The sequence below is a fragment of the Vanrija pseudolonga genome, chromosome 3 (genome assembly GCF_020906515.1).
Source record: "Vanrija pseudolonga chromosome 3, complete sequence".
Taxonomy (NCBI): Eukaryota; Fungi; Basidiomycota; class Tremellomycetes; order Trichosporonales; family Trichosporonaceae; genus Vanrija; species Vanrija pseudolonga.
Window position 1 is genome coordinate 2,335,712 of NC_085851.1, and position 22,176 is coordinate 2,357,887.

At 62.9% G+C, this 22,176-nt stretch overlaps 9 protein-coding genes and 1 non-coding gene across 10 annotated transcripts; 5 read left to right on the forward strand and 5 right to left on the reverse strand.

Annotated features, from left to right (window-relative positions):
* Positions 1 to 172: 172 nt before the first annotated feature.
* Positions 173 to 1,766, forward strand: LOC62_03G004491 (uncharacterized protein). Its single transcript, XM_062771009.1, has 3 exons — positions 173 to 535; positions 573 to 1,549; positions 1,587 to 1,766. The coding sequence occupies exons 1-3, from the start codon at positions 313 to 315 to the stop codon at positions 1,710 to 1,712; spliced, it is 1,326 nt and encodes a 441-aa protein (XP_062626993.1). The 5' UTR covers positions 173 to 312; the 3' UTR covers positions 1,713 to 1,766.
* A 134-nt stretch (positions 1,767 to 1,900) lies between these two features.
* LOC62_03G004492 (uncharacterized protein) lies at positions 1,901 to 4,174 on the reverse strand (the record flags this gene model as incomplete). The annotated part of the gene is made up of 1 exon (XM_062771010.1): positions 1,901 to 4,174. One exon carries the CDS (start codon positions 4,172 to 4,174, stop codon positions 1,901 to 1,903), a length of 2,274 nt encoding a protein of 757 aa, XP_062626994.1.
* A 1,184-nt stretch (positions 4,175 to 5,358) lies between these two features.
* On the reverse strand, positions 5,359 to 6,744 carry Y14 (RNA-binding protein Y14). Its single transcript, XM_062771011.1, has 5 exons — positions 6,567 to 6,744; positions 6,364 to 6,405; positions 6,179 to 6,315; positions 5,580 to 5,674; positions 5,359 to 5,530 (listed from the first exon to the last, which is right to left on the reverse strand). The coding sequence occupies exons 1-5, from the start codon at positions 6,592 to 6,594 to the stop codon at positions 5,425 to 5,427; spliced, it is 408 nt and encodes a 135-aa protein (XP_062626995.1). The 5' UTR covers positions 6,595 to 6,744; the 3' UTR covers positions 5,359 to 5,424.
* Positions 6,745 to 6,952: 208 nt separating this feature from the next.
* On the forward strand, positions 6,953 to 8,266 carry grx4 (Monothiol glutaredoxin-4). The gene is made up of 3 exons (XM_062771012.1): positions 6,953 to 7,248; positions 7,291 to 7,365; positions 7,649 to 8,266. The coding sequence occupies exons 1-3, from the start codon at positions 7,075 to 7,077 to the stop codon at positions 8,120 to 8,122; spliced, it is 723 nt and encodes a 240-aa protein (XP_062626996.1). The 5' UTR covers positions 6,953 to 7,074; the 3' UTR covers positions 8,123 to 8,266.
* Positions 8,267 to 8,605: 339 nt separating this feature from the next.
* Positions 8,606 to 16,286, forward strand: not1 (General negative regulator of transcription subunit 1). The gene is made up of 3 exons (XM_062771013.1): positions 8,606 to 9,101; positions 9,167 to 15,680; positions 15,758 to 16,286. The coding sequence occupies exons 1-3, from the start codon at positions 8,856 to 8,858 to the stop codon at positions 16,012 to 16,014; spliced, it is 7,017 nt and encodes a 2,338-aa protein (XP_062626997.1). The 5' UTR covers positions 8,606 to 8,855; the 3' UTR covers positions 16,015 to 16,286.
* Positions 16,287 to 16,560: 274 nt separating this feature from the next.
* On the forward strand, positions 16,561 to 17,774 carry Ccdc94 (Coiled-coil domain-containing protein 94; the record flags this gene model as incomplete). The annotated part of the gene is made up of 5 exons (XM_062771014.1): positions 16,561 to 16,584; positions 16,672 to 16,676; positions 16,734 to 16,858; positions 16,912 to 16,994; positions 17,052 to 17,774. The coding sequence occupies 5 exons, from the start codon at positions 16,561 to 16,563 to the stop codon at positions 17,727 to 17,729; spliced, it is 915 nt and encodes a 304-aa protein (XP_062626998.1). The 3' UTR covers positions 17,730 to 17,774.
* Positions 17,775 to 17,969: 195 nt separating this feature from the next.
* On the reverse strand, positions 17,970 to 18,040 carry LOC62_03G004497. Its single transcript has one exon. It is a non-coding gene; the product is annotated as a tRNA-Gly (tRNA).
* A 205-nt stretch (positions 18,041 to 18,245) lies between these two features.
* On the reverse strand, positions 18,246 to 19,921 carry LOC62_03G004498 (uncharacterized protein; the record flags this gene model as incomplete). Its single annotated transcript, XM_062771015.1, has 2 exons — positions 19,145 to 19,921; positions 18,246 to 19,097 (listed from the first exon to the last, which is right to left on the reverse strand). Exons 1-2 carry the CDS (start codon positions 19,871 to 19,873, stop codon positions 18,246 to 18,248), a joined length of 1,581 nt encoding a protein of 526 aa, XP_062626999.1. The 5' UTR covers positions 19,874 to 19,921.
* A 119-nt stretch (positions 19,922 to 20,040) lies between these two features.
* LOC62_03G004499 (uncharacterized protein) lies at positions 20,041 to 20,679 on the forward strand. The gene is made up of 3 exons (XM_062771016.1): positions 20,041 to 20,173; positions 20,224 to 20,314; positions 20,398 to 20,679. The coding sequence occupies exons 1-3, from the start codon at positions 20,086 to 20,088 to the stop codon at positions 20,594 to 20,596; spliced, it is 378 nt and encodes a 125-aa protein (XP_062627000.1). The 5' UTR covers positions 20,041 to 20,085; the 3' UTR covers positions 20,597 to 20,679.
* On the reverse strand, positions 20,667 to 22,168 carry TRM10 (tRNA (guanine(9)-N1)-methyltransferase). Its single transcript, XM_062771017.1, has 3 exons — positions 21,962 to 22,168; positions 21,130 to 21,891; positions 20,667 to 21,087 (listed from the first exon to the last, which is right to left on the reverse strand). Exons 1-3 carry the CDS (start codon positions 22,124 to 22,126, stop codon positions 20,701 to 20,703), a joined length of 1,314 nt encoding a protein of 437 aa, XP_062627001.1. The 5' UTR covers positions 22,127 to 22,168; the 3' UTR covers positions 20,667 to 20,700.
* Between the last annotated feature and the right edge of the window lie 8 nt (positions 22,169 to 22,176).

A 22,176-nucleotide genomic window follows, 5' to 3' on the forward strand; every position in this document is an offset into this window, starting at 1 on the left:
GCAGAAGCAGAGTGTACGTCGTTGAGGCCGTATTGCATGGCCGCTTCGAGAGGTCGGGCCGCCGCCACCACCCCTCGCGCCACCACCCTTGCCGGCATCAACCAATTCGGCGCGTCATTCAAATCGCGCGTCGCGAACAACACAAACAGAGTTACATCCACCAACTCACCACCATATTGTATCCCATCACACCTCGTCACTACCTCACATCCTTGATAACATAGAGCGCAGGGCACACACAGGCGGGTGTGAGCTCTGGCGCCGTCCTCCTTCCTCCTCTCCGCCTCTCCCTCCCCACTTCCTTCCGACGCCATGGCCGCCCTCCTGTCTCCCGACACCGCGCCGTCGCCCCGGCCCAACCCGTTCGCGAAAGCGACCTCGCAGACGTCGTTCAGTCGCAGCGGGTCACTCCTCCCCTTGCGCAGCCCGTCGACCTCTACTCCAGTGCCTTCGGGTTCGACGCCGCAGCGCAAGCCGTGGCGACTGCTCTGGCGGGGCGGGCTCGAAGTCGGCCCCGACGGCTGGCGGCTAGACGGTGCGTCTTCCCTCTGAACCTCCCCCTAACATACCAGGCATAACCTTCTTCGCGATGCTCGACTTTGCCAAAGACGCCAACGCCCCAGGTGACCCCTTCGCGCCGCCCACGCCGCGCCCGTCGACGCCGAACGCGGCCCTCGCCGACGCCGACCTGTGCCTCTCGCTCGAGTCGCTCCGCGGGAGGAAGTACCTCCCTGTGCGGGGGCTGCTGCCGCTCGCGGACGACGAGCTGGATTCCGACGACAGCGTGCAGCTCAGCGTCGAGAGCCCGCTCCTCGCGTCCTTCTTCGCTTCGTCGCTGTGCGCCGCGCCAAAGCTCACGCTGGCCGGCCGCACGCCGCTCGCGATCGAGGTTGGGCTCGGCGACGAGGGCGTCGAGGCGTCCACTATTGTCATTTACGGGCAGCGGCGGGACGCCGACGCTGCCTTGCGGCTTTGTGTGGGCCGGCGCGCGGTCGTGCCCAGCCCGAGGAAGGTGCGTCCTGGCGAGCCACTGCCCCGCGCGCCGCTCCTCTTCCCGACAAAGGCGGCGCGCCGGCCCAGGCCACCGCTGGCCCGCGCTACGTCGTCAGTGTACGCGCCGCCGCCGGCCCTTTCGGCCTCCGCCTCGACCTCGTCTGTCGCAGTGCCAGACGGGCGGACGCCCGGTAGGAGAGGCGAGAAGCGGCCGCGGAAAGACGGCGCGACGGGTAACGAGGACGACAAGCGCCGCCGCGCCGGACGCATCGTCAAGCCGGTGCCAGATAAGGATACCGACGAGGACATCTTCGGCCGCCGGTCCGCGTCGCTCGCGCCGCGCGCGGCCAGCGTCGCGCCCTCCGCCTCGGTCGTGGTCGAGAGCGAGGCCGACCCGCCCCGCACGGCGCGCCGCGTGCCCCAGCAAACGCTAGACAACAAGGCCATGATCCGCAAGCAGGCGCTCGTGGCGCTCGAAGCTAGAGGGGTGTTGCGCGACCACAGCTTGTTCAAGGACGTGTTCAGTCTCGTGACGAAGGGGACGTACTTTGCCGTCGTGAGTTGGCCAACCCTGATGATAGCTCACACCGCAGCGGCGCACCCTCGATTCGTCGGCGCTAGACAAGGGACATGCCCAGGACATTATTAGACGACACCTCGACATGTACCTCGACGATATTGGGGGGCCTGATGACGGCGAGGCGACGGACAAGGACTAGAGGGTAGCGCAGAGCAGTTGTCACAGCATGTCATGTATCATTGCATCGAATAGAGCGCCGCAACCCTGGACGCCCACTCGCTGACACCACCATCTCGCACCGCACAGTCCCCACACCCCCACAGCATAGTACGATACATGAATCTCGAGATCTCACTATAATACTAGAGACAAGGAGACATGGAGACATTACACCCGGTCGGCAGTGTTTTGGCGCGTCGAACCGCGCCTGGATCCGCGAGAACGCGTGGCGCCGCGGCGCGCAGGCGCACGAGCAGGCTTGGGCGGGGGGTTCTTGGACGGCGACTCAATGTCGCTCTCGCCCGCGTCGTCGAGCGGCTCGGCGACCTTTGCGCGGTCCTCGGGCGCGGGCGAGTCGACGGGCGTGTTGAGCTCGGAAGCCTCGTCGTCGACCGTCGTGGCGTCCGCCTCCTCGACCTCCTCGGGCTCGGCGACGAGGTCGGCGATGACGGCCGCAGTCGGGCTGGGGAGGGGCGAGATGGACGAGGCGGAGCGGGCGGGCGAGCGCGCCGGCCGAGGGCCGGCTGGGGAGAGCTGGGACGGCGAGCGGGCCGCGGGCGAGAGGGACAGAGGCTTGAGGCCTGGCGAAGGTGACTCGACAGGGGCCGACGTGATGTTGAGCCCGAGCACGGGCGTCGTGGGCGACACGATGGCAGGGGTGGGCGACACCACGTCGAGCGAGTTGGCCGAGGCGGGGCCGGTCACGGTGCGGGGCGCAACAGGCGTAGGAGTCGGCGTGACGTCGGCCTCGGCGGCCTCGGAGAAGCGCTTGCGGTCAACAGCGCCGACCGCCTCGTCCTGCAGGCTGGAGGGGATGTCCTCATGCGGCATGGGCGGGAGGACCTTGCCGTCGAGCGCCTCGGCCGCCTCGTCGGCCACGGCGAGGTTGCTCTGCTCGAGCACGAGCGCGGGGGGCTGGGGCGATGTCGCTGCGCCGGAGCGCGAGTTCTGCCGTCCGCGACGGCCAAAGAAGGACGTCAGCGAGCGGCCGAGCGACGCGCCGGCTGTGGGCGCGGCACTCGAGCCCGAAGCCACAGATGCCACGCCGCTCGACTTGATAGACGCGGTTTCCGTGTCGAGCTCGATTGCCTGCTCAATGACAGGGAGGGTCGGCTCCGACTGCGGTGGTGACAGGGTCATCGCGACGCTAGCGTTCGACTGCCGCCTCGAAGACGCGTTGGACACCGACTCTGGTGCTGCCGGCTTGGGTGCCTCGGCAGCACCCTTTGCACCCCAAAGGCTGAACCCGCCCACTCCCCACCCGGCGGCGGCCTTCTTCTCCTGCACTGGTGCCTCGTCCGCCTCGCGGTCGGTAGGCAGTGGTGGGAGGCGGATGCCACCGAGATCGGCGTCGGCAGCGGTGCTGTTCTCGCTAGCCACAAATTCGCGCAGAGCCTTGAGACAGTTTTCGCTGGCGTCCCGCGCTTCCTCGCTCTCGGTCAATCTCACCGCCAGGCGCTCGAGCTGTGCACGGAGCGCGGACACCTCGTCGCGGGCCTGCTCGAGCGCCGCGGCAGCATTGACGTCAGCGGCGAGCGAGTTGAGCGCGGACGTCATGGGCGTGACTACCCTGTTTGGCACGATGGTCGGTGGCGCGAGGAGGCTAGTTGCGCCGCTGCCGCCGGCTGGCGAGCCCTTCTCCGATCCCGAGCCTGAGCCTGCGCTGTCGCGGGATGGTGGCCGCACGGCACGGGGCGGCGATCCGAGCGGACTCCGAGGCGAGAGGAGCGGCGACTTGATCGATCCGCTCGTACGGTCACCTTTTGTCGGCACATCGAGGCGGCTCGACGCGATGGGCGACGCGAGAGACGATGCGCCTGCGCCCAGTCGCAGCTCCCTCAATCCGCCGCGTGCGGGCGCCGCAGCAGGCGATGTCGCGGCGGCGGCGGCGGCGGACGAAGAAGCAAGCCCGGGGGTGGGCGGTACCGGCTCCGCCGGATCAGGCCGCCGTCCATACAAGCTTTGACGCTTGGCGGCGCGGGATGTCGGCTCCTCGACAGCGATTCCGCCATACGCGTCGTCAGCCCCGTGGGAGCTAACCCTGTTTGCGGAGGTTCGGTTCGCCCGGTCCTGTTCCTGTTTCTGGAGCTGCATAACCCCGCGGCGGGCAGCCTCGACCTGGCCTCTGAGAAGCTCAATCTTCTCCTCGGCAGCTTCGTACTTTTCTTCTGCAGCCTCGCGGCGCGTGACCTCGTCGCGGAGCTGCTGCATCAGGGCCTCCTTTGAGGCGGCGACAAAGGCGTGCTGGTCCTTGAAGCGGGCGAGCTCGGCCTCGAGGACGTCGATGCGGTTCTCGGCGGCCTGTCTTGCCTCGACGGCGGATTGGAGAGCAGCCTGCAGAACCTCCATAGTCTCGTCACCGTCGCCGGCGCCGACGCCGGCGCCGAGTGCCTTTGACTGGCTGGGCGAAGACGCCTTGGGGCTGGTGGAGTCACCCCCCATGTCGGCGAGAGACGAAGGGGGTGTGTGGTGGAGTAGAGTAGAGCGCTGGGTTGCGCGCACGACGCGTTGTTGACGGTGGGAGGGGGTACGCGGTGGACCGTGGAGGCGTCACAAGTGTCGACTGGGGAGGTTAGCCAGAGGCGCGTGCACAGACGACCCGCCGCGCTGGCTGATGCACAGACGGCAGTTTGACTCACTCTGTGCTTGTCTTGTTGATGAAGAGAGCAATGGAGAGCTGTTGTTGTGTGCGTCGTTGCCTCTTGTTGCGCTGGCAGCTTGAGAGCGCGAGAGTCGAGGCCCAGGAACGGTAATGGCCCAAACTGCGAAGTTTACGAGAGGTCGTGGCCAACTGGCGGCCAAGCAAGAGGGATGGGAATGTGGTCGGCGGCAAGGCAGCGGTGAAGCGAGAGGGGTATAAGGGACAAGAGACGACGACGACAACAATGGCCCAGTGGCAATAAAACTAATAAACAAAGGCTGTTTCAAAGGCGATGAAGCGAAGGTGTGTTGCAGCAATCAGGTGGACTGACTCCTGGCACAGATCTCGAGATGCAAGAAGCAGTGTTACCGTTCGTCGATGCTTTGATGTCACTTTCACTGCATGCTGCTGCTGCTTGCTTGCTACACGTTGCATTGTCGCTCCTTGTTCGCTGCGGGCCAAGAGAACGGGAGCGCGGGTAGACACTTTACTCCCCACTTTGTCCTTTTCCAAAGCTATTGGCTCAATTGTCCAAAATGTTGTCATTCCCGGCATGCAGGTAGCGGCGCGCGCTTGATTCGGTCACTGGCGACTCCCATCCGACAACGGTGGGACATTAGCCCGAGCAGCGCTAAGGCAACACAATCCTGCATATCCTGCGTAGGGCAGGGGTGGGCTGTCGGTCCTCGACTCGTCCTGCAGGAAAAGGACGCATTACAAAACCCTAAACGGGACGTGGGCAGTAAACAGAGTAAACACGCCAACAACGCCCCCGCACCCCAACCCTGCGTCTCATATCCAAACGAAACGGCTGGAATAGGGCATGCAGAGCGGGTCGAGGCCGCGATAATCACGACCGACGTAGGCTGATCTTCGTCGTCTGCCTATCTATCATCTATCAGTCACGCAGGCCGGCATCGTCAAGCGTCTGACGCCATCATGGCACGCGGCACGCCCGCCCTCGGCACGCACGCTGCACAACCCGCCCCATGTACATCATGCATACACTGCGTCTAACTGCCTGCCAACATGCCCATCTACCCCTCATCGCTCATCGGCGGCTGGGAGACAACGAGCGGTCACGGCCACCGCCCCGGCGTCCACCTCCAGGCGCGCGGCGTGCTCCTCCTCCAGGGCCCTTGGCGAAGGCAAAGTCGCTGCAGAGTGTCAGTGGCTGTTCCGCTCCGGTATTGTCAGCCCACTCACGTGCTAATCTTCTTCTCCAGGAACTCGGTGCCGTCCGTCTCCTTGATAGCTGCCTCGGCCTGCTCCTTGTTCGCGTACTCGATGAGAGCGTAGCCCTGGGTGCGTTAGCAAAAGCGGTGAGAGTATGCGGTGGGCAGAGGCCGGAGCGGCCGCTCCAGCGAGGTACAGCCCTGTGCAAAGACCCATCCAGGCGTTGCCGCGTGGATCGTCCGCACCGCACGGCGAGAAGCTCAACACAACGTGCGCTCTGAGCCTTCCGCAGAGCCTGAACAGCATGGCCTTGTCTTCTCAACGAGGCGGTGGCACAGCCGTGAAGCAAGCGCCACCATCTCGAGGCAATTGCCGGGCCTAGCGCTTGGTAACGCTGTGCCACGAGGCAGCGCGGCCAGCTCCCACAGACTCTCAGATGGGCGATGCCGATGTAGGCGTCGCTCCAACACGACCCCCAATGTGCGCCAATGGTGCCCGCGCGTTCCATTTCCAGGCGCCGAAAGTCGGAGCGTGGCGCTGCCCGCCGCTTCTTGCGGGACGTCCTCGCCAGGCAACCTGGCCTCATTGCCCTCACCCCACTTCACCCCACCCGACCCACTCCCACTCACCATGACATAACCCGTTCGCCTGTTGAGCGCCATTGACAAGTTCCTGACCTCGCCAAAGTCACCAAACAGGTCCTGCAGGTCCTCCTCGGTCGTCTCCTCGTTCAGCCCCGTGACGATGATGATCCAGCCCTCGACAGCTGGTGTGGGGTGTCAGCTTGCTTCGAACTGCCAGAAAGCTGACTCACAGCGAGCCGCCCACGCGTGGTCGTCCTTGCCGTTCGCGCCGGCTGTGTCGGCAAGTGGCGGAGCGGAGGAAGGTGGTACGGTTGTTCGAGTTGTTGAGCACGCGCTGTCAGCTATCAGAAGCAAGGAGATGTCCAAAGCCCCAGCCAGTATTTGAAGGGTCGATGTCGTGATCCCATGCTGCTGGAGCTAGGTATCCACTTACCCCGTCCGCCCATGTCAACGTCGGCCATTGTTTGTTTTGTTGTTCGAGGGAAGGAAGATCACGGTGATCCCGAGGAGTTCTTTTGGTATTGCTGGGCCGGTTTGGTCAATCCGTGCTGTTCTCGTAGTCTAGCTCTAGTGCGGCAGAGCAAGTCTTGTTGTTTTGTTGATTGTTGTTGTTGAGCTGCTTGCTCACCTCTCCAAGTCGTCTCAAAGAAGTCGAGAGACGCGAGGCAGTAACGTCAAGAGCGCATGGTGCCTCGTTGATACCATTTTCTCCACGTCATTATACATCACGTGACCTCGGTCCTCACCGCTGCCAGCCTCAGTCATCGTGATCGATGAGGTGATTTCGAAGTGCGGCGTCTGGCTTGCAAGCCAGGTTGACTTGTTGCTTGCTCGATAATCAGTGACCAGTGACCAGCGGCGCGAACGACAGCGACGACGACTGGACTACTTTGCCTTCTGCCTCACTACCACCAGACTACCACCACCCCCGTACCCACGCCATGTCCAACCTCATCACCGTCACCTCGCCCGAGCACTTCAAGGAGCTCCTCTCGGCCGACCTGAACCGCGTCTCAGTGCTCAACTTCTGGGCGCCATGGGCCGAGCCGTGCGCAGAGTTCAACAAGGTCGTCGAGGCCGAGGCGGCCAAGTTCCCCACGACGCTCTTCCTCAACGTGGGTGTTGTGGTGATGCTTGGCGCGCGCTGACAGTTGCAGATTGAGGCCGAAGAGCAGGCAGACATCTCCGAGTCGTTCGACATTGAGGCCGTGCCCAGCTTCATCATCCTCAAGGTGGGTGTTGTGCAGCGTGTGTGGGGTGGACGCGGTGGTGCTGGGTGCTGTGACACTGGACACAGTGTCTTTGGACGCGGTGTAACCGTACACCCCGCCACTTGCCACCTCCCGCGGACTTGGAACAATCGCTGACCAAGCTCTAATCTGATAACGACTACTGCTACTACACATACCATCAACTTGAATCTCAACGCATACGCAACTGCTGCCCCTCAACTCCTCACGACTTTGTGGCACACGTCGGCTCCTCCCACCTGCACACCCCGCGTCAACCACACAGGGCCACACCCTCCTCGCTCGCCACTCTGGCGCCGATGCCGCCCTCCTCCACTCGCTGGTTGCCCAGCACTCGGCTGCCGCCTCGGCCCCAGCACCCAACGTCACGGCAACCGCCACGTCCAATGCTGAACCCCAGCGCCCCCGCACCGAGGAGGAGATCGAGGCCCGCTGCCACGAGCTGATGAACAAGCACAAGGTCGTGCTGTTCATGAAGGGCAACCCTTCCGCACCTCGCTGTGGCTTCTCTCGCAAGACTGTCGGTCTGCTGCGCGAGAAGGGCGTCGAGTTTGCGTGGTTTGACATTCTCTCGGACGAGGAGGTCCGCCAGGGCCTCAAGAAGGTCAACGACTGGCCAACGTTCCCCCAGATCATCCTCAACGGCGAGCTCGTTGGCGGCCTCGACATTGTCAAGGAGATGATTGAGAGCGGCGAGTGGGACGAGGTGTACCATGCCGACGAAGAGGTCAAGGCCTGAGTGCGCTTGTGTCGAGGCGAGGCGAGCGTTGGTGGCAAGGCTGGCAGAGGCGTCGCCTTTGTCGCTCAGCGCCCTTGTATAATACATGTTTAATTTCTCCGTTGCATATGAATGTGGCCTAGAGCTTTGTCGTGGTACAGCGGTGCATGTGTCTGTCATGAGGCATGCATGCATGAGATCTGGCTGCATTGAATGCCATGGAACCCCATGCCAGTGCCTCGCCATGTCCAGAGCGGCGTTATAATTAAACGCCGGACATTGCGTTCCCGCCTGGCGCAGTGGTGCGCTGGGTGCTGGGTGCTGGCCCCGTTGGCACCTTTGGAGCGCCCTGGCTGGTTGCTGGCTGGCGGCCTGGCGATGCCATTCTGTGCGTGCTGCTGCTGCTCTCGTGGCCGAGTGCCACTGACTCGCTCACTCACTCAGTGTCACTCGCGCCAGCCAGGCCCACCTCCTACCACCATCCAACTTATCAACTCGCCATCCGTCGCATCTCCAACACCTTGCACAACCCAACACACATTCAATCAATCAACACACACAGGCTCACGCCTCTGCACAGCGACATCAGCTCCTCCTCCCCCCCGACGGCGCATCCCCCCTCTCCCAGCAAGCTTCCCCCCCGCAAACACGGGGATGCATCATTCTTAAACTCGACCCGCCTCGCACCTCCCCTTCCTCCCCCACCTCCCCCTTCTCCACACACCACAAACTCCTCCACAACACACTCTCGTCCATGTCAAACCCTCCTCCCGGGTTGGGAGGCGGGGTCGCCAGGACTGGCCCGCCGCCCGGCTTTGCCGCTGCTGGCAACGGCCCAGCCGGCAGCACCAATGGCAACAATGGCGGCTCGGCGGCTGGCGGCCCAGCGAGCCCAGGTGGAGCCAGCGGCACAGCTGCCATTGTGCGCGCCCAGATCGTCTTCCTCTTGACCACCTTTACCGAGGACTCGTTTGACAAGGCAGCGTCCGAGATCAGAGCGGTGAGTGCTTGCAAAACCCTTGGTGGTGGTGGTGGTTGTGTGTGTGTATGTGCTGACGTTTGTAGCTCGCCTCGACCCACGGCCCAGAAATGTACCACCACTTTGTGCGCCGCACCGCCGTCGTCGCCGCGCCAGTCATTCAGGTCCTCGTCCAGCACTCGCAGCAGTACAAGGATGACCCGGCGGCCCCGCCCCCGCAGATCCCGACGTCTGGGCCGGCGGCGCTTGCCTGGCGTCTTCTCGCGACGGAGGCTGTACGCGCCGCACGCGACGTGGCGTTGGCTCCCCACTTTGTGCTCACAATGCTCTCGCCCTCGCAGGGTACGCCCCTCCCACTGCCCTCGCTGCGCCTATTTAACCTCCCACCCGCCGTCATGTTCTCTCTGTCGGCTCTCACCCTGTCAAACCCACAGGTCTTCCCGTCCACCCACCCCTCACACGACCTCATCCTCCAGACGCTTCACCAGACATTCCAGTCTGCGACCGAGCTTCTCAGGTCGACGGTGCCGTTCTGGGCGACCAACATTCCCAACCTTCCTCAGGACGACTTGACACTCCAGGAGGCGCGCACGTTGATGCTCGCGGTCTACCCTCGTCCTTCGAGCTCGGGCAGCACCACGGGCGCTCCGTCGAGGCCCCCTACGCCGACCAACCCGACGTCGCCGCACCCGTCGCCTCTCAACTCGCCCCAGCGAGGCTACCTGCTGCAGTCGCTGACCATCAAGTTTACATCGCCCGCCATCGTTCTCCAGACGCTGTCGACGCTTTCCCCTGGTGGCCCGCCCCGCACCCCTGGCTCGATTCCCCTCGAGGACATTCTGTTTGAGCTGGGCGACAACCTGACTGGCGACTCTAGCACCGTCGAGGCGGTCATTTCCCGCTGGTGGGGTCCCTATTTGTTGGAGGAACCAAACCAGCAGGCCGTCACCGATGAGATCATCCGCACTCTCCACGGCCTGTGCCATGGACTGCAGGACGGCCGCGCAGTCGACTTCCACGGTGTCATAAGCGGCATCTGCGCGACCACCTCGGTGCCTTGGATCGACATTGTCAGCTCGTTTGACATGCCCCAGTCACCTCTGGCGCATCCTTCGGCGCTCCCCCTCGCAGCGAGCCTTCTTCTGGTGCCTCCGCAGACCCCTGTCTCGCCCTTGGCCGGGCTTCTTCCTGCCTCCCCGAGCGCCCCCAGCTGGACAAACCTCTCGTCCCTCCTCTACGTTCTTCGCAACCTGTCAACCCTGGCGCCCGACTCGCTCCCACTGTTCACGCTTCCCACTTCTCCTTCGCCGGAGACGGTTGCGCGCATCGTCGAGCCGTACGCCCCCGACGCTCATGTCAGCAAGATTGTCCGCCAGCAAGCAAAGGACGTCCAAGCTGCCGGTCTGTGGAACACTCTGGGCTTGATTCAGGTCCTCATCAAGGCGTGCGCCCTTGCCGACTCGGAGGACGCCAGTGACCGCGAGGAGCTGGTCGACATTGGCCGCCGCGCCACCGAACTCCTCGACCGTGCTGCCAGCCTCGCCCCCGAGCTGGTGTTGATTGCCTTGGAGAAGCTCCCCAAGCCTCTCCCTGCTCCCATCACCACCATGCACTCCAAGATCCTCGAGGTTTACCTCATCAACCCGCCCTCGGCTCTGGCGTCGGCACAGCTCGTGTTCCAGAAGCTCTGGGAGCTCAACCCCGCTGGCCTCCTCGATGTTCTCGCAGAGTTCTACGGCGAGGACGAGAATAATCTCGGCAAAGTTGTTGAGATCGCTTGGGACCTCCAGATCCTCGATCGTCTTCTCGCCAGCGACAACCTGCACTTTGCCCTCGATGTGGCCTCGCTCTCATCCAGCAAGGAGTACTTCACATTGGAGGACTGGCTGGCCGACAGCGTTGCGGTCAACGGCGATGACTTCCTCCAGGCCATGTTCGACTTTGTTGAGCACAAGGTTCGCCTTGAGATTGACCACCAGCACCAGCCCGAGTCGGTCCCGCCGCCTCACTTCACGCTCTCGGACGAGGCCTACTCGATCTTCATCCGCGTCATTCGCAACGCTGAGAACCTGACGGCCGAGGACATTCGCCGCTTCAAGACCCTGCGCACCGATGTCCTCATCCTCCACCCTCGTCTCCTCAACCTCCGCCCGGGTTCCAAGGACGAGCAGGGCTTCCAGGTCGCCGCGTACAGCAAGGCTATCACCAGCCAGGTCGACGAGATGTACCGCCAGATGTACAGCGAGGAGAACGACCTCACCCTCGACAAGGTTGTCGAGGACCTCAAGGCTTACCAAAAGTCGGATGACCACCACGAGCGCGAGCTCTTTGCTGCCGCCCTCCACTCGCTCTTTGACGAGTACAAGTTTATCAAGACCTACCCGCAGCGCGAGCTCGCCATGACCGGTATCCTCTTTGGAGCCATCATCGACTACCGCCTGGTCAAGGACACGCCGGCCTTTGTTGCCACCCGCTACGCCCTTGACGCCTGCAAGACGCCTCCCCATGAGCCCCCTTACCAGTTTGGCATCAGTGCTCTTAGCGTCCTTCGAGCCTCGCTCGTCGACTTCCCAGGCCTCTGCCGCTCGCTCCTTGAGATCCCCGCTCTCCACGAGTCGCACCCGAGCTACATCAACGACATTCACGCCGCTCTCACCGAGCGCGAGGAGCTCGACCTCCAGGGCGGTGTCAAGCTTGCCTTCCCTGCCCTCAAGCTGCCCATCCTCATCGAGGAGGGTGACGACGAGTTCAGAGAGCCCGAGCCCAAGCTGCGTGACCAGTTCATGTTCATCATCAACCAGATCGCGCCGAGCAACTACGAGCAAAAGTCGCAGGACCTGCTCAAGATCTTTGAGCCGCAGTACTCTCGCTGGTTCGCACACTACTTTATCGACGTGCGTGTCAGTCTCGAGGCGAACCGTCACGACCTGTACATCCAGCTGCTCGACCTCATCAGCTCGCCTCTGCTTGAGAGACACGTCTTGTGGGAGACGTACCGCAAGGCTCGTGACCTTCTCAACGCCGAGTCGACCGTGGCTTCGTCGGCCGACCGCACGACTCTCAAGACTATCGCCTTGTGGCTGGGCCGTATCACGCTCGCCCGCCAGCTGCCGATCAAGCACCGTGAGCTCACGATCAAGGACCTCCTCGTTCAGGGCTACGACAACAAGCGCCTCATCGTTGCCATTCCCTTCGTCTGCAACATCATGATTGCGTGCAAGGACTCGCCGGTCTTCCACATTCCCAACCCGTGGTTCCACGCGATCATCAGAGTCCTCGTGGAGCTGTACCACTATGGCGACCTCAAGCTCAACATGAAGTTCGAGATCGAGGTGCTGTTCAGCAAGCTCGACATCCAGCTCGAGTCGGTTGAGCCGTCCGACCTCATTCGCACCCACACGCCGCCGCCTCAGCCCCAGACTGCGGTTCCCAACCGTCTCGAGCTTGAGCTTCAGCGCCAGCTTGTCAGCAACGAGGTGTCCAACGGCGGCCAGCGCTTCGCTGAGCCCTCGCTGGACGACCCCTTCGCACGCATCCAGGCCATGCAGAGCGAGCAGGCTGCCCAGGCTGCCCACGCCCAGTTCCTCGAGAACGTCGACGAGCTTGTGCGCCAGCTCCCCGAGTACCTCCACTTCAACTCGGACCTCGGTGTGCTCCAGGCGCCGACTTTCAAGCGCATCGTCCTGCACTCGATCGAGCGCGCCATCCGCGAGATTGTCACTCCCGTTGTGGAGCGTTCCGTCACCATTGCGGGCATCTCGTCTCGTGACCTGGTGCAGAAGGACTTTGGCACAGAGGGCGACTCTGGCAAGATGCGCAAGGCTGCCCACTTAATGGTCCAGAACCTTGCCGGCAACCTTGCCCTCGTCACCTGCAAGGAGCCCCTCCGCACCAGCCTGATGAACAACATCCGCACTCTGGTCGGCCAGAACGGCTTCACAGAGGAGAATGTTCCCGACGCTGTCATCGCCGGTGTCGTCAACGAGAACCTTGACGTTGCCTGCGATATCATCCGCAAGGCTGCTATGGAGAAGGCCGTCCGCGACATTGACGTCAACCTCCAGCCCCAGTTTGCTGCTCGCAAGGCCCACCGCGACGCCCGCAGCCAGCAGCCCTTCTGGGACGGTGCCTCGTTCGGCGTTGCCATCTCGCACACCGCTCTCCCCGACCCGCTCAGGCTTAGACAGGGTGGCTTGACCCCCACCCAGCTGCGCGTGTACGAGGACTTTGGCGAGAATGCTGCTCGTGCTCTCCAGCAGCAACAGCAGCAGCAGCAACAACAGGCCCAGCAGCAGCAAGCCCAGCAGCAGCAGCAGTTGCAGTCGGCCCATGCGAACGGTGGCGCGGACAACTACCCTGTCGGCTACCGCGACCTTGGCCTTGGCGACGGAGGCCTCCCTCCTCCCGAGGTCAAGCGTGGGCCGTCGCCCCGCTACAACGACCAGGGCGAGCAGGTTCTTCCTCCCCACGCCACTGTCGACAAGTTCCACGAGATCATCGCCGAAATCGAGAAGCAGATTGCCCACTCGTCTGCTACTTCCATTTCGCAGCTCGAGCCCGACCACGACCTCCACTCGCTCAGCCGCACGGTCATCGTCCTTGCCCACTCATCGGTGCAGCGCGAGGCGACCACTCTGGCCATTTCCCAGAAGGTCGTCCAGCTCCTGTACAAGACCGAGTCGCCTCTCGGACGCGAGATCTACGTGATACTGCTCAGGCAGCTCTGCCAGTACGCCCCCAAGGTCAACCGCGAGGTCCGCCAGTGGCTCGTCTACGCCGAGGATGCTCGCAAGTTCAACGTGCCCGTCACTGTTGTTCTGATCCGTGCCGAGTTCATCCGCGTGGCCGAGCTCGACGCCCAGCTTGCGAAGATGATGGGTCGCGGCTTCACTGGAGACGTCCTTGACTTCACCGCTCAGCTCATCCGCGAGTGCTCTCTTGACGCAAAGGCGTTCATCCCCCGCAACGGATTCGCCGCCAGCATCACGGCACTCCTCAAGGCCCAGGAGGTCGGCCAGTCGACTCAGGCTGCCGACCAGCTCCTCGAGGACCTCCGCGGCGACAGCGTGGGCGCTGCCAAGCTTACGCCCATTGACCCCAAGGTCCACGAGCGCCTGCAGCACTACTTCTTCGAGTGGGTGCGCCTGTTCTCTGAGAACCCCAACACGCCCGAGGTCTCGTTTGTGCCCTACATCACGTGGCTGCAGAACGAGAACATCCTTGGCGGCGAGGACGTCTCGACAGCGTTCTACACGACCGCCATCAAGGCCGCCGTCGAGTGCGACACCAAGTCGGAGAACTGGTACGGCACGGATGCCCTCGCCAAGCTCATCATTCTCATCGTGAAGAACTATGGGGACAAGAGTGGCCCCGGCAGCGTTACGCGTACAGTCTACTACTTCAACAAGATTGTGACCATCATGTCGTACAGCCTTGTTAGGGCGCAGCTCGACACCGAGGAGCGCTTCGACCAGCGCCCCTGGACGCGTTTCTTCACCAGCATGCTCTCGGAGATCAACTCGATCGAGGCCAGCCTCCCCGAGACCTCGCTTGGTTGCCTCAAGAGCATCGCCAACGTCCTCGGCATTGTCCAGCCTACGTACGCGCCGAGATTCGCCTTTGGCTGGATCTCGATCATTTCGCACCGCCTTTTCATGTCCAAGCTCCTCGCTGCTCCTCGCCAGGAGGGCTGGGCCGACTACCACAGGTGCCTCATGTGGCTGCTGCGCTTCGTTGCGCCGTTCATCAGCTCGGCCTCGTCCGAGCTCTCGCCGCCGGCCCGCAGCCTCTACCGTGCTACGCTGCGCATCCTGCTCGTGCTTATGCACGACTTCCCGGCTTTCCTGGTCGAGTACTACCACACTCTGTCGACCACGATCCCGGCCCACTGCGTCCAGCTCCGCAACATTATCCTTGCGGCCTTCCCGACGTCCGAGGCGGCGCTCCCCGACTGGTACAAGCGTCTCGACGAGCTCGTGCCCGACATGCAGTCGTTCCCTCGCGTGCGCTCGGACCACGTCAGCGCCCTCAACTCGGGCAACGTCAAGAACGCCATCGACCAGTACGTGCACACTGGCAGCCCCACCGGCGGCGCCATTGTCGCCGAGCTCAAGAACCGCATTGCGGTCCAGAAGACACTGCCTGATGGCACGACGACGACCGTGTGGAACAACACGCTGCTCCACGCGACTGTCTTCTACCTCGGCACGTCTGCCGTTCAGCGTCACTACATGACCGCTGGCGTTGCGGAGTTTGACCCCAAGGACCCCGGGGTGCTTCTCCTGGTCAACCTCGCTCACGCTCTGGACGCCGAGGGCCAGTACCTGCTGTTGTCGGTCGTGGCCGACCAGCTCCGCTTCCCTTCGGCGCACACGCTCTTCTTCGCGTCGTTCATGCTCTACCTGTTCAAGATCTCGACCGAGTCTGCGATCCCCGAGCGTATCGCCCGCGTTCTTCTTGAGCGCGTCATTGTCGCGCGTCCCCACCCATGGGGTCTCATCGTCACGTTTGTCGAACTTCTCGAAAACCCGACCTACGGCTTCTGGGACCAGCCGTTTGTCCGTGCCGACGACGAGATCTTCATGATGTTCCGCCGGGCGCGTGAGAACTTTGGCACTCAGATGCACTGAGCGAGACGTGAGTGAATGGCCACCAGCACCTTTTGCTAACCCTCCCAGGCCACATCACGTTCATCTGTGCAACACACCATGGTTCAACAAGTATATACCGCCGTTCGTCCCATCCAGGGTACCTTGCAGCCTCCGATATTTCCTTTCCTTTCAATGTTTGTGACAGTAGAATCCCCTCAACCTCGCCACTCCCCATCAACCTGCTCGAGCTTGCGACCAAGCGTAAACGCAAACACGACGGCCACCCTACAATCCTCATAAAACCATCAACTATTGCCTCGTTGACACGCCACGTCAACGAGTAATGAATCCGACACCTCCGGCCGCCTGCGTGCGTTTCGCGATGAAGTCGCTTGCGCGGGCATCATAGAGAGAGAGAAGGGGCTGCCGTGAGATACCCAACTGGTCTTGAGCGCCTTTTTCCCGGCCATCAATACCACTGTAACTGTCAAGCCCGCGATCCATAAAGGTCGCCACGTAAGCTCGGCTCCTGCACGGCGGCTACATGCCGTGTCGGGGGTTGGGTTGTGAGCCAGGCCCTTGTATACTAGTCACTGCAATGCATGGCACGTCCACATCTGTCGTATTGGGCGAGGGAGCGAGCGAGAGTGTGATGGTGAAGAGGGGGGGTTTGAGTTGAAGACCGCACCACGCCACATGAAACCGCGGGAGCAAATTGCATTTGCCACCCAAAGGCAACACAACCCACACTTCAACAAGTTGGAGACATCAACGACTGATTCATCCTTGTCCACCTTCTTCTTGCCATCGTCAGACAGCGACAACCTGTCTACGGCGTCAGAGAGGTGCCAACGGCAAGCAGCCACCCCTAACCCGACCAACCAGCCAAGATGTCCGAACGTAAGGTCCTAAACGTGAGTAGGGTCGTGGGCCTCCTCAAAGCTCTAGCTGACCACCTGCCTTTCTCCTGCGTTCTCGCGCCTCCGAATGAACCCAAACAGAAATAGTAAGTGCCTCTATCGCGGTGCCATAACGTGTACCAGCAACACCGCTAACACCGCAGCTTCCCGCCCGACTTTGATCCGTCCAAGATCAAGCGGCGCAAGGGCGGCGTCAAGGACCCGCAGATCCAGGTTCGTCTGATGGCGCCGTTCTCGATGCGGTGTAAGCGCTGCGGCGAGTATGTCTGTAAGTAGTGGTTGGAATTGTGGCTGTGGGGACTTTGCTAACACGACACGCAGACAAGGGCAAAAAGTTCAACGCGAGGAAGGAGACGGCCGTCGGGGAGGAGTACCTCGGCGTCAAGGTGTTCCGGTTCTACATCGTAAGTGCGGCTTGTGTAGGCCAAGGAGTGCAAGCCATCATGCTAACAAGCGCGCAGAAATGCCCCACTTGCTCGTCCGAAATCACGTTCAAGACTGACCCAAAGCAAGGCGACTTTATCGTGGAACACGGCGCGACGCGCAACTTTGAAAACTGGGCCGAGAACGACCCGGGCAACAAGGCGGGCTATCTGCCCGATGCGGCCGACGACGACGAGTACGACAGCGAGGGCAATGCGCGCGAGGACAAGGCAGCGCGCGACGCGATGGCAGATCTCGAGGCGAGCCAAGAAGCCTCCCGGCGCGAGATGGAGGTGATGGAGGAGCTTGCCGACCTGCGCCAGCGCAATGCGCGTCTGGAGACGAGCAGGGTAGGCGACGACCCCGAGGCGCTGCTGGACGCGCTGCACCGCGAGCGCGCGAACAAGGAGGCCGAGGCGCGGCGGGCGGCCGAGGACGCAGAGGACGACGAGCTCGTAGCCAAGGTGTTTACCAAGGTCGCTACCAAGACAGCGGCCGAGGTCGAGGCGGAGGAGGACGCGCCTGCTGCCGCAGTGACGATCAAGCGCAGCGCCAAGGCGTCCGCGGGCGAGCCGACCGTCGCTGCGCTGCTCGCGGCCAAGGGCAAGGTCGCCGAGCCGGCCGCCAAGGCACCGGTCGCGAACGCTGCCGCTGCCAAAAGGAAACGTGAGGGCATGCAGAAGCTGCTCGGGATTAAGAAGAAGGCCAAGGCGTAGTAGATAAGGAGAGGGTAGCATAGCAGATGTATCAGTATTCCAGCATGGCAGGGTTTGGTTGCAGGAGCTGGCGCGCACGGGTCTGCTGGGAGCTGGGGAGGCGGCGTGGCGAAATGGTGGCCGAACTCTGTCGCGTGGCGCCACGAATCCACCACCCGCCAAAATCGACCCTGGTGCGAGGAGACCACCAACTTCCAACCAACAGAAAAAACGAACCGCTGCTCTTGCAACGCATCTGCTTACACCGTAAGGGAGTCGAACCCCTGCCGCGTCGATGGCAACGACGCATGATACCGTTTCACCAACGGTGTAGAAACCTTTTCAAGGCAGAATTGTTGGAACCTGGCGCGGCGGGGTGTTTTTTGAACAGAGGCAGGAGGGGGAGGGAGTGGTGTACGTCCGGTTAGTCGGTGAAACCTGATCACGTCTGTCCTGTGGGCCGCCTACCGCTGAGATGGCAACACTGCTGCATCCGCGCGATGAATATACACTATGCCATATGCTGCTACTGCTGTGCTACGTTGCGGAGTGCTCGACCGCCGCCGCCTCAATCTTCCCGCCGGCCTCAATCTGCTCGTCGGCCCGCTCTCCACCCTCAACGGCCCCACCCTCCCCCTCCCCCTCAACGACAATCTTCCCCCTCTCCCGCGCCTCCTCCTCCGCCTCCCCAGGGCGGACCTCGACCCCGCGCAAATAGTCGTTGGCGGCCAAGAAGCGGATCGTCTGCGTGAGCTGCGAGAGCGTGTTCTCGATCGGGTGGGACAGCAGCGCGCCGAGCATCGACGGGCGCTGGAACGCGCCAGGCTTCTTGGGAACTGGCGCGCGTGGCGCCGCGGGCTTGGGTGGGCCCTGTGCCGGTGCAGCGCTGGTGGCGGGCGAGCCGTGCGCGAAGCGGCACTTGTCGCCGTTCTTGCACTTGCCGTTCCGGGCGAAGAACTTGCATGGTGGCCGGGTGTCCTTCGGCACTGGGGCTGGTTCGGGAGCGGGTTCCGCGGCCTTGGGCTCGTCGTCGCCTGCTTCTGAGTCGGAGTCGGATTCGGAGTCCGAGTCTGAAGAAGAGGACGAGGACGACGACGACGAGGAGGACGAGTCGCTGGCGTACCCGACTAGCGTGGCGTCCTTTCCGGTCTTGTCCGTCTTATCGGCCACCAATGGAGCCGGAGCTGCAGGCGCACCTGGTCGACCACCACGCGCACCACCCCGACCCCTGCCGCGCTCGGCACCCCGTCCACGCCCGCGCCCACGCCCGCCGTCTCCCCGCTCGACAACCTCGCGTCCCCAGTCCTCGGCCGCGCGCGCAGGGTCTGCAGCACGTTTCGCCCGGTGTGGATTCTCGCCTCGTGCGATCGCCGCGTCGATTTCCGCTTTCTGCAGCGTGTCAGCGTTCTTCTCACTCCCAATCTTCGCCCACTTACCCTCTCGGCGACGCGCGCTGCCGTGGGCCACTTGGCCCGCCGCTCCGCCCTCCACTTCTCGATATCCTCCTCCGTCTCGAGCCGGATCCCAGTGCCGCTGATCACTGGGGCGCGCGCGCCTGCCGCCCGCGCAGCGAGGTACTTCTCTTCCTCTTCGCTCCGCTCGGGCTTGTAGTCGGGCGGGTAGATCAGGTGCCGGTCCTGCTCGTGCAGCTGGACTGCGTCGCCCGGCCCGGTGTACTTGCATCCGGGCTGGGAGCAATTGCGCCACGCCTGCGGCGTGGCCGAGGTGGTCGGGAACGTCGTGCGTGCGCGCTTTGGGGCGGGGCCTGATTGCGCCGGGGGCGCAGAGGTCGACGCTGACGCCTGCGCGGCGGGGTTGTACGTGCTCGAGTAGGCATAGCCGTCTGCCGTCGCCGCCTGGCCGTTGAACAGCGCCTGGCCATAGCTGTAACCCGGGTACCCGCCCGCCGCGTTGCCGTACTGGGGGTAGTATGCTCCAGCGTACGGATAGCCACCTGACGCGTTGGGGTACGCTGCCACTGCGTTGTAGGGGTATCCGCCTGAAGCGTTGTACGGGTACCCGCCGGACGCGTTGTAGTTCTGTGCTGGCTGCTGCTGATGCTGCTGCTGTTTTTGTTGGCGCGACGAGCCCGGCGCGGCACGTTTCGACGAGCCCGCCGGTACTGCCGCAAAGTTTGGCCTCGGGGGTAGCGGGTGGCCTGGCATTGCGCGCGTGCGTGTGGGTCGGGAGCGTCGAGAGGCGAGATAACAACAACAACAGCAGTAGTGCCAGTGGCCAGAAATTCTTTCTGCGTCATACTTGCCGCTGCGGCGGGCCCAAATCTCGCCGCCGCCAGGCTTGCCGCCGTGCCGAGATTTCTCGTCTTCGGCAACGTCCGGCCACGGTTGACATTCTCCACCACTCGACGACAACAACAATGGAGGCCCTGTCCCGCCGAGAAGAGGAGGAGATCGAGACGGCCGCCAAGACCGACGCCCTCAAAGCGTGCGACGACTACGTGCGGGGTGAGTGGCTCGAGGCAACGCGGTCGCGGGCCAGCTAAAGCAACGTACAGCGTTTGCCAAGTGCTGTGAGGGTCGCACGTTCACGCAGCCGTTTGTGTGTGCTGCACCTTTCAAGGCTATGAACGCGTGCATCAAGGAAGAGTGAGTGAGAGGTGGGGGTGGGGGTGGAGGAGGAGGAGGAGGAGGAGGAAGAGGAGGAGGAGGGGTGACGGCTGACGCGCCAGAATGTCGGTCGATCGCATCGACACCCTCAAGCTCGAGTATATTGCCAACCGCTCCGAAAAGGGCCGTCTGGCCGTCGAGGCGCTCCTCCAGCAGCGGAAAGAGAAGCTCATCAAGATGTCGGGCAAGAGGGAGGACGAGCTGCGCAAGCAGGAGGAGTACTACCGCCTCGCGCGGGAGAAGCAGCAGGGCGGCGCGTAGGCGCGCGCATGATTGGAAACACACACACCACACACCACTCTGTAGACTAGACTTGCATAGACTGGACTTTTGCCATGCTGCTGAATGTTGGGGCTATCTAATCGTTAAGCCAATGCGTTGTTTACAGCCTCCTCGTGATCGACGTCCATCGGCGGCGTGGATAAGAGGATGTGCTCGTCGTCACCATCTTCGCGCTCCTCCTCGTCCCCCTCCTCCGCAACGTCGTCCCCACCGTCCCCCTCCACATCTGGCGTCCCCTCAGCCTTGCGCTTGCTTGCCTTGCGTTCCTGCTTGCTGCCAAAGAACTTGCGCTGCGGGATAACGGCCTCGAACGCCGCGGCCCAGTCTTGTAACGCAACGTACTGCACCAGGATAGAGTACACCTGGTTCACGGTAAGGACCTTGCGCGTCGGGAGGTTCTCGATGAATGTGCCGATTGGGAGGCGCGCCGTGCGGATGTTGAGCTTATCGGCCTTGTTCTGGCACAACATCTGGAGCATGAGCGGGTGTTTCGGTCAATATCTGTCACCCACCTTGTGCCGGTTGCGGTCCACAATACCGCCGAGGACATACACCTCGTCCTCTGCGAGCGTCGTGAGCTCCTCGTCGGCGTCGGCGGATAGATATACGAGTTTGTGAGTCGCAGGTAGGGTTGGTGGCAGATGCGGCCCCGAGAGCGCCGCGAGCAACGTAGCCGTATCGTTCGGGGCGCCGTTCGCGCCGAGTTTGGTCTTCTTGGGTCGTGCAGGCTTCCCGTTTGCCGCCGCGTCGTTACCATTCTCCGTTGCCGACTCCACGGCTCCCTCCGCCTCCGCCTCTACCCTCTCCCCTCCCTCCTCCTTCTCCTTCCCCAGCTCGCCGGCGAGGACGCCGACGTCCTGGGACCAGAAGTGCATGCGGTTCCAGCGGTCCCAGTTGGTCTTGGTCATCTTCTCCCATAGGCGCGGGCTGATCTCTGGCGAGAAGCTGGTGAAGAGGACGGAGGAGAATGGGCGTGGCGCGGTGCGGTTGGCAGAGTAGACGTAGGTGAGCTGTCCGCTCATGCTGGTAATTTCCTGTTCTGTCATGAGCTCGTCGAAGCCGCAGTCAATGACCACGCCGCCTGGCCACACCTCCGCGGCATGGTTGACATTCGCCTTGGCGCGCCGCTTGAGCTCGAGGCCGCGCTCGTAGATCTCCTTGTCGGCCTCGCTGAGGGTGCCGGCCTCGTAGCCCGCCTTGAGGGCCTGCGTGCGCTCACGCCGGCGTATGCGCTCGGCGGCGCGCTTCTCGAGCTTGTGCGACTCAAACTTTGCCTGCAGAGTCAGTGGTGGGGCCGAAGGAAGGCGGCGGCGAAGGAAGACGAGGAAGGCGATCGGAACTCACTCTCTTGGCTAACTTCTTCTGCTGATTCTTGGATAACGGGGGTGTCGATGGTCCTGCCTCTGCCGCAATGTCGGTGGGGGCAGTGGCCTCTTCATTGGAAGGGGCTGCCTCTAATGAAGGCGTTTCCACTTTGGCGACCACCACAGGGTCGTGCGTGTCGCTCATTGCCGTTAAAAATTGTTATTGTTATTGTTATTGTTGTTGTCGATGGGAGG

Excerpts from the sequence above, each read along its gene's own strand:
- Y14 (XM_062771011.1), bottom strand. The coding sequence starts at position 6,594 with ATGGCCGACGTTGACATGGGCGGACGGG. Across the intron at positions 5,675-6,178 it reads GGCGAACGGGTTATGTCATG|GGCTACGCTCTCATCGAGTA; the intron begins GTGAGTGGGAGT and ends TAACGCACCCAG. Across the intron at positions 5,531-5,579 it reads CTGGAGAAGAAGATTAGCAC|CGACTTTGCCTTCGCCAAGG; the intron begins GTGAGTGGGCTG and ends GACACTCTGCAG.
- LOC62_03G004491 (XM_062771009.1), top strand. The coding sequence starts at position 313 with ATGGCCGCCCTCCTGTCTCCCGACACCGCGCCGTCGCCCCGGCCCAAC. Across the intron at positions 536-572 it reads CGACGGCTGGCGGCTAGACG|GCATAACCTTCTTCGCGATG; the intron begins GTGCGTCTTCCC and ends CTAACATACCAG. Across the intron at positions 1,550-1,586 it reads AGGGGACGTACTTTGCCGTC|CGGCGCACCCTCGATTCGTC; the intron begins GTGAGTTGGCCA and ends CTCACACCGCAG.
- not1 (XM_062771013.1), top strand. The coding sequence starts at position 8,856 with ATGTCAAACCCTCCTCCCGGGTTGGGAGGCGGGGTCGCCAGGACTGGC. Across the intron at positions 9,102-9,166 it reads CAGCGTCCGAGATCAGAGCG|CTCGCCTCGACCCACGGCCC; the intron begins GTGAGTGCTTGC and ends TGACGTTTGTAG. Across the intron at positions 15,681-15,757 it reads CATGATGTTCCGCCGGGCGC|GCCACATCACGTTCATCTGT; the intron begins GTGAGAACTTTG and ends TAACCCTCCCAG.
- grx4 (XM_062771012.1), top strand. The coding sequence starts at position 7,075 with ATGTCCAACCTCATCACCGTCACCTCGCCCGAGCACTTCAAGGAGCTC. Across the intron at positions 7,249-7,290 it reads CCACGACGCTCTTCCTCAAC|ATTGAGGCCGAAGAGCAGGC; the intron begins GTGGGTGTTGTG and ends TGACAGTTGCAG. Across the intron at positions 7,366-7,648 it reads CCAGCTTCATCATCCTCAAG|GGCCACACCCTCCTCGCTCG; the intron begins GTGGGTGTTGTG and ends TCAACCACACAG.
- TRM10 (XM_062771017.1), bottom strand. The coding sequence starts at position 22,126 with ATGAGCGACACGCACGACCCTGTGGTGGTCGCCAAAGTGGAAACGCCT. Across the intron at positions 21,892-21,961 it reads AGAAGAAGTTAGCCAAGAGA|GCAAAGTTTGAGTCGCACAA; the intron begins GTGAGTTCCGAT and ends CTGACTCTGCAG. Across the intron at positions 21,088-21,129 it reads TGGACCGCAACCGGCACAAG|ATGTTGTGCCAGAACAAGGC; the intron begins GTGGGTGACAGA and ends CTCATGCTCCAG.
- LOC62_03G004499 (XM_062771016.1), top strand. The coding sequence starts at position 20,086 with ATGGAGGCCCTGTCCCGCCGAGAAGAGGAGGAGATCGAGACGGCCGCC. Across the intron at positions 20,174-20,223 it reads GTGCGACGACTACGTGCGGG|CGTTTGCCAAGTGCTGTGAG; the intron begins GTGAGTGGCTCG and ends AGCAACGTACAG. Across the intron at positions 20,315-20,397 it reads AACGCGTGCATCAAGGAAGA|AATGTCGGTCGATCGCATCG; the intron begins GTGAGTGAGAGG and ends CTGACGCGCCAG.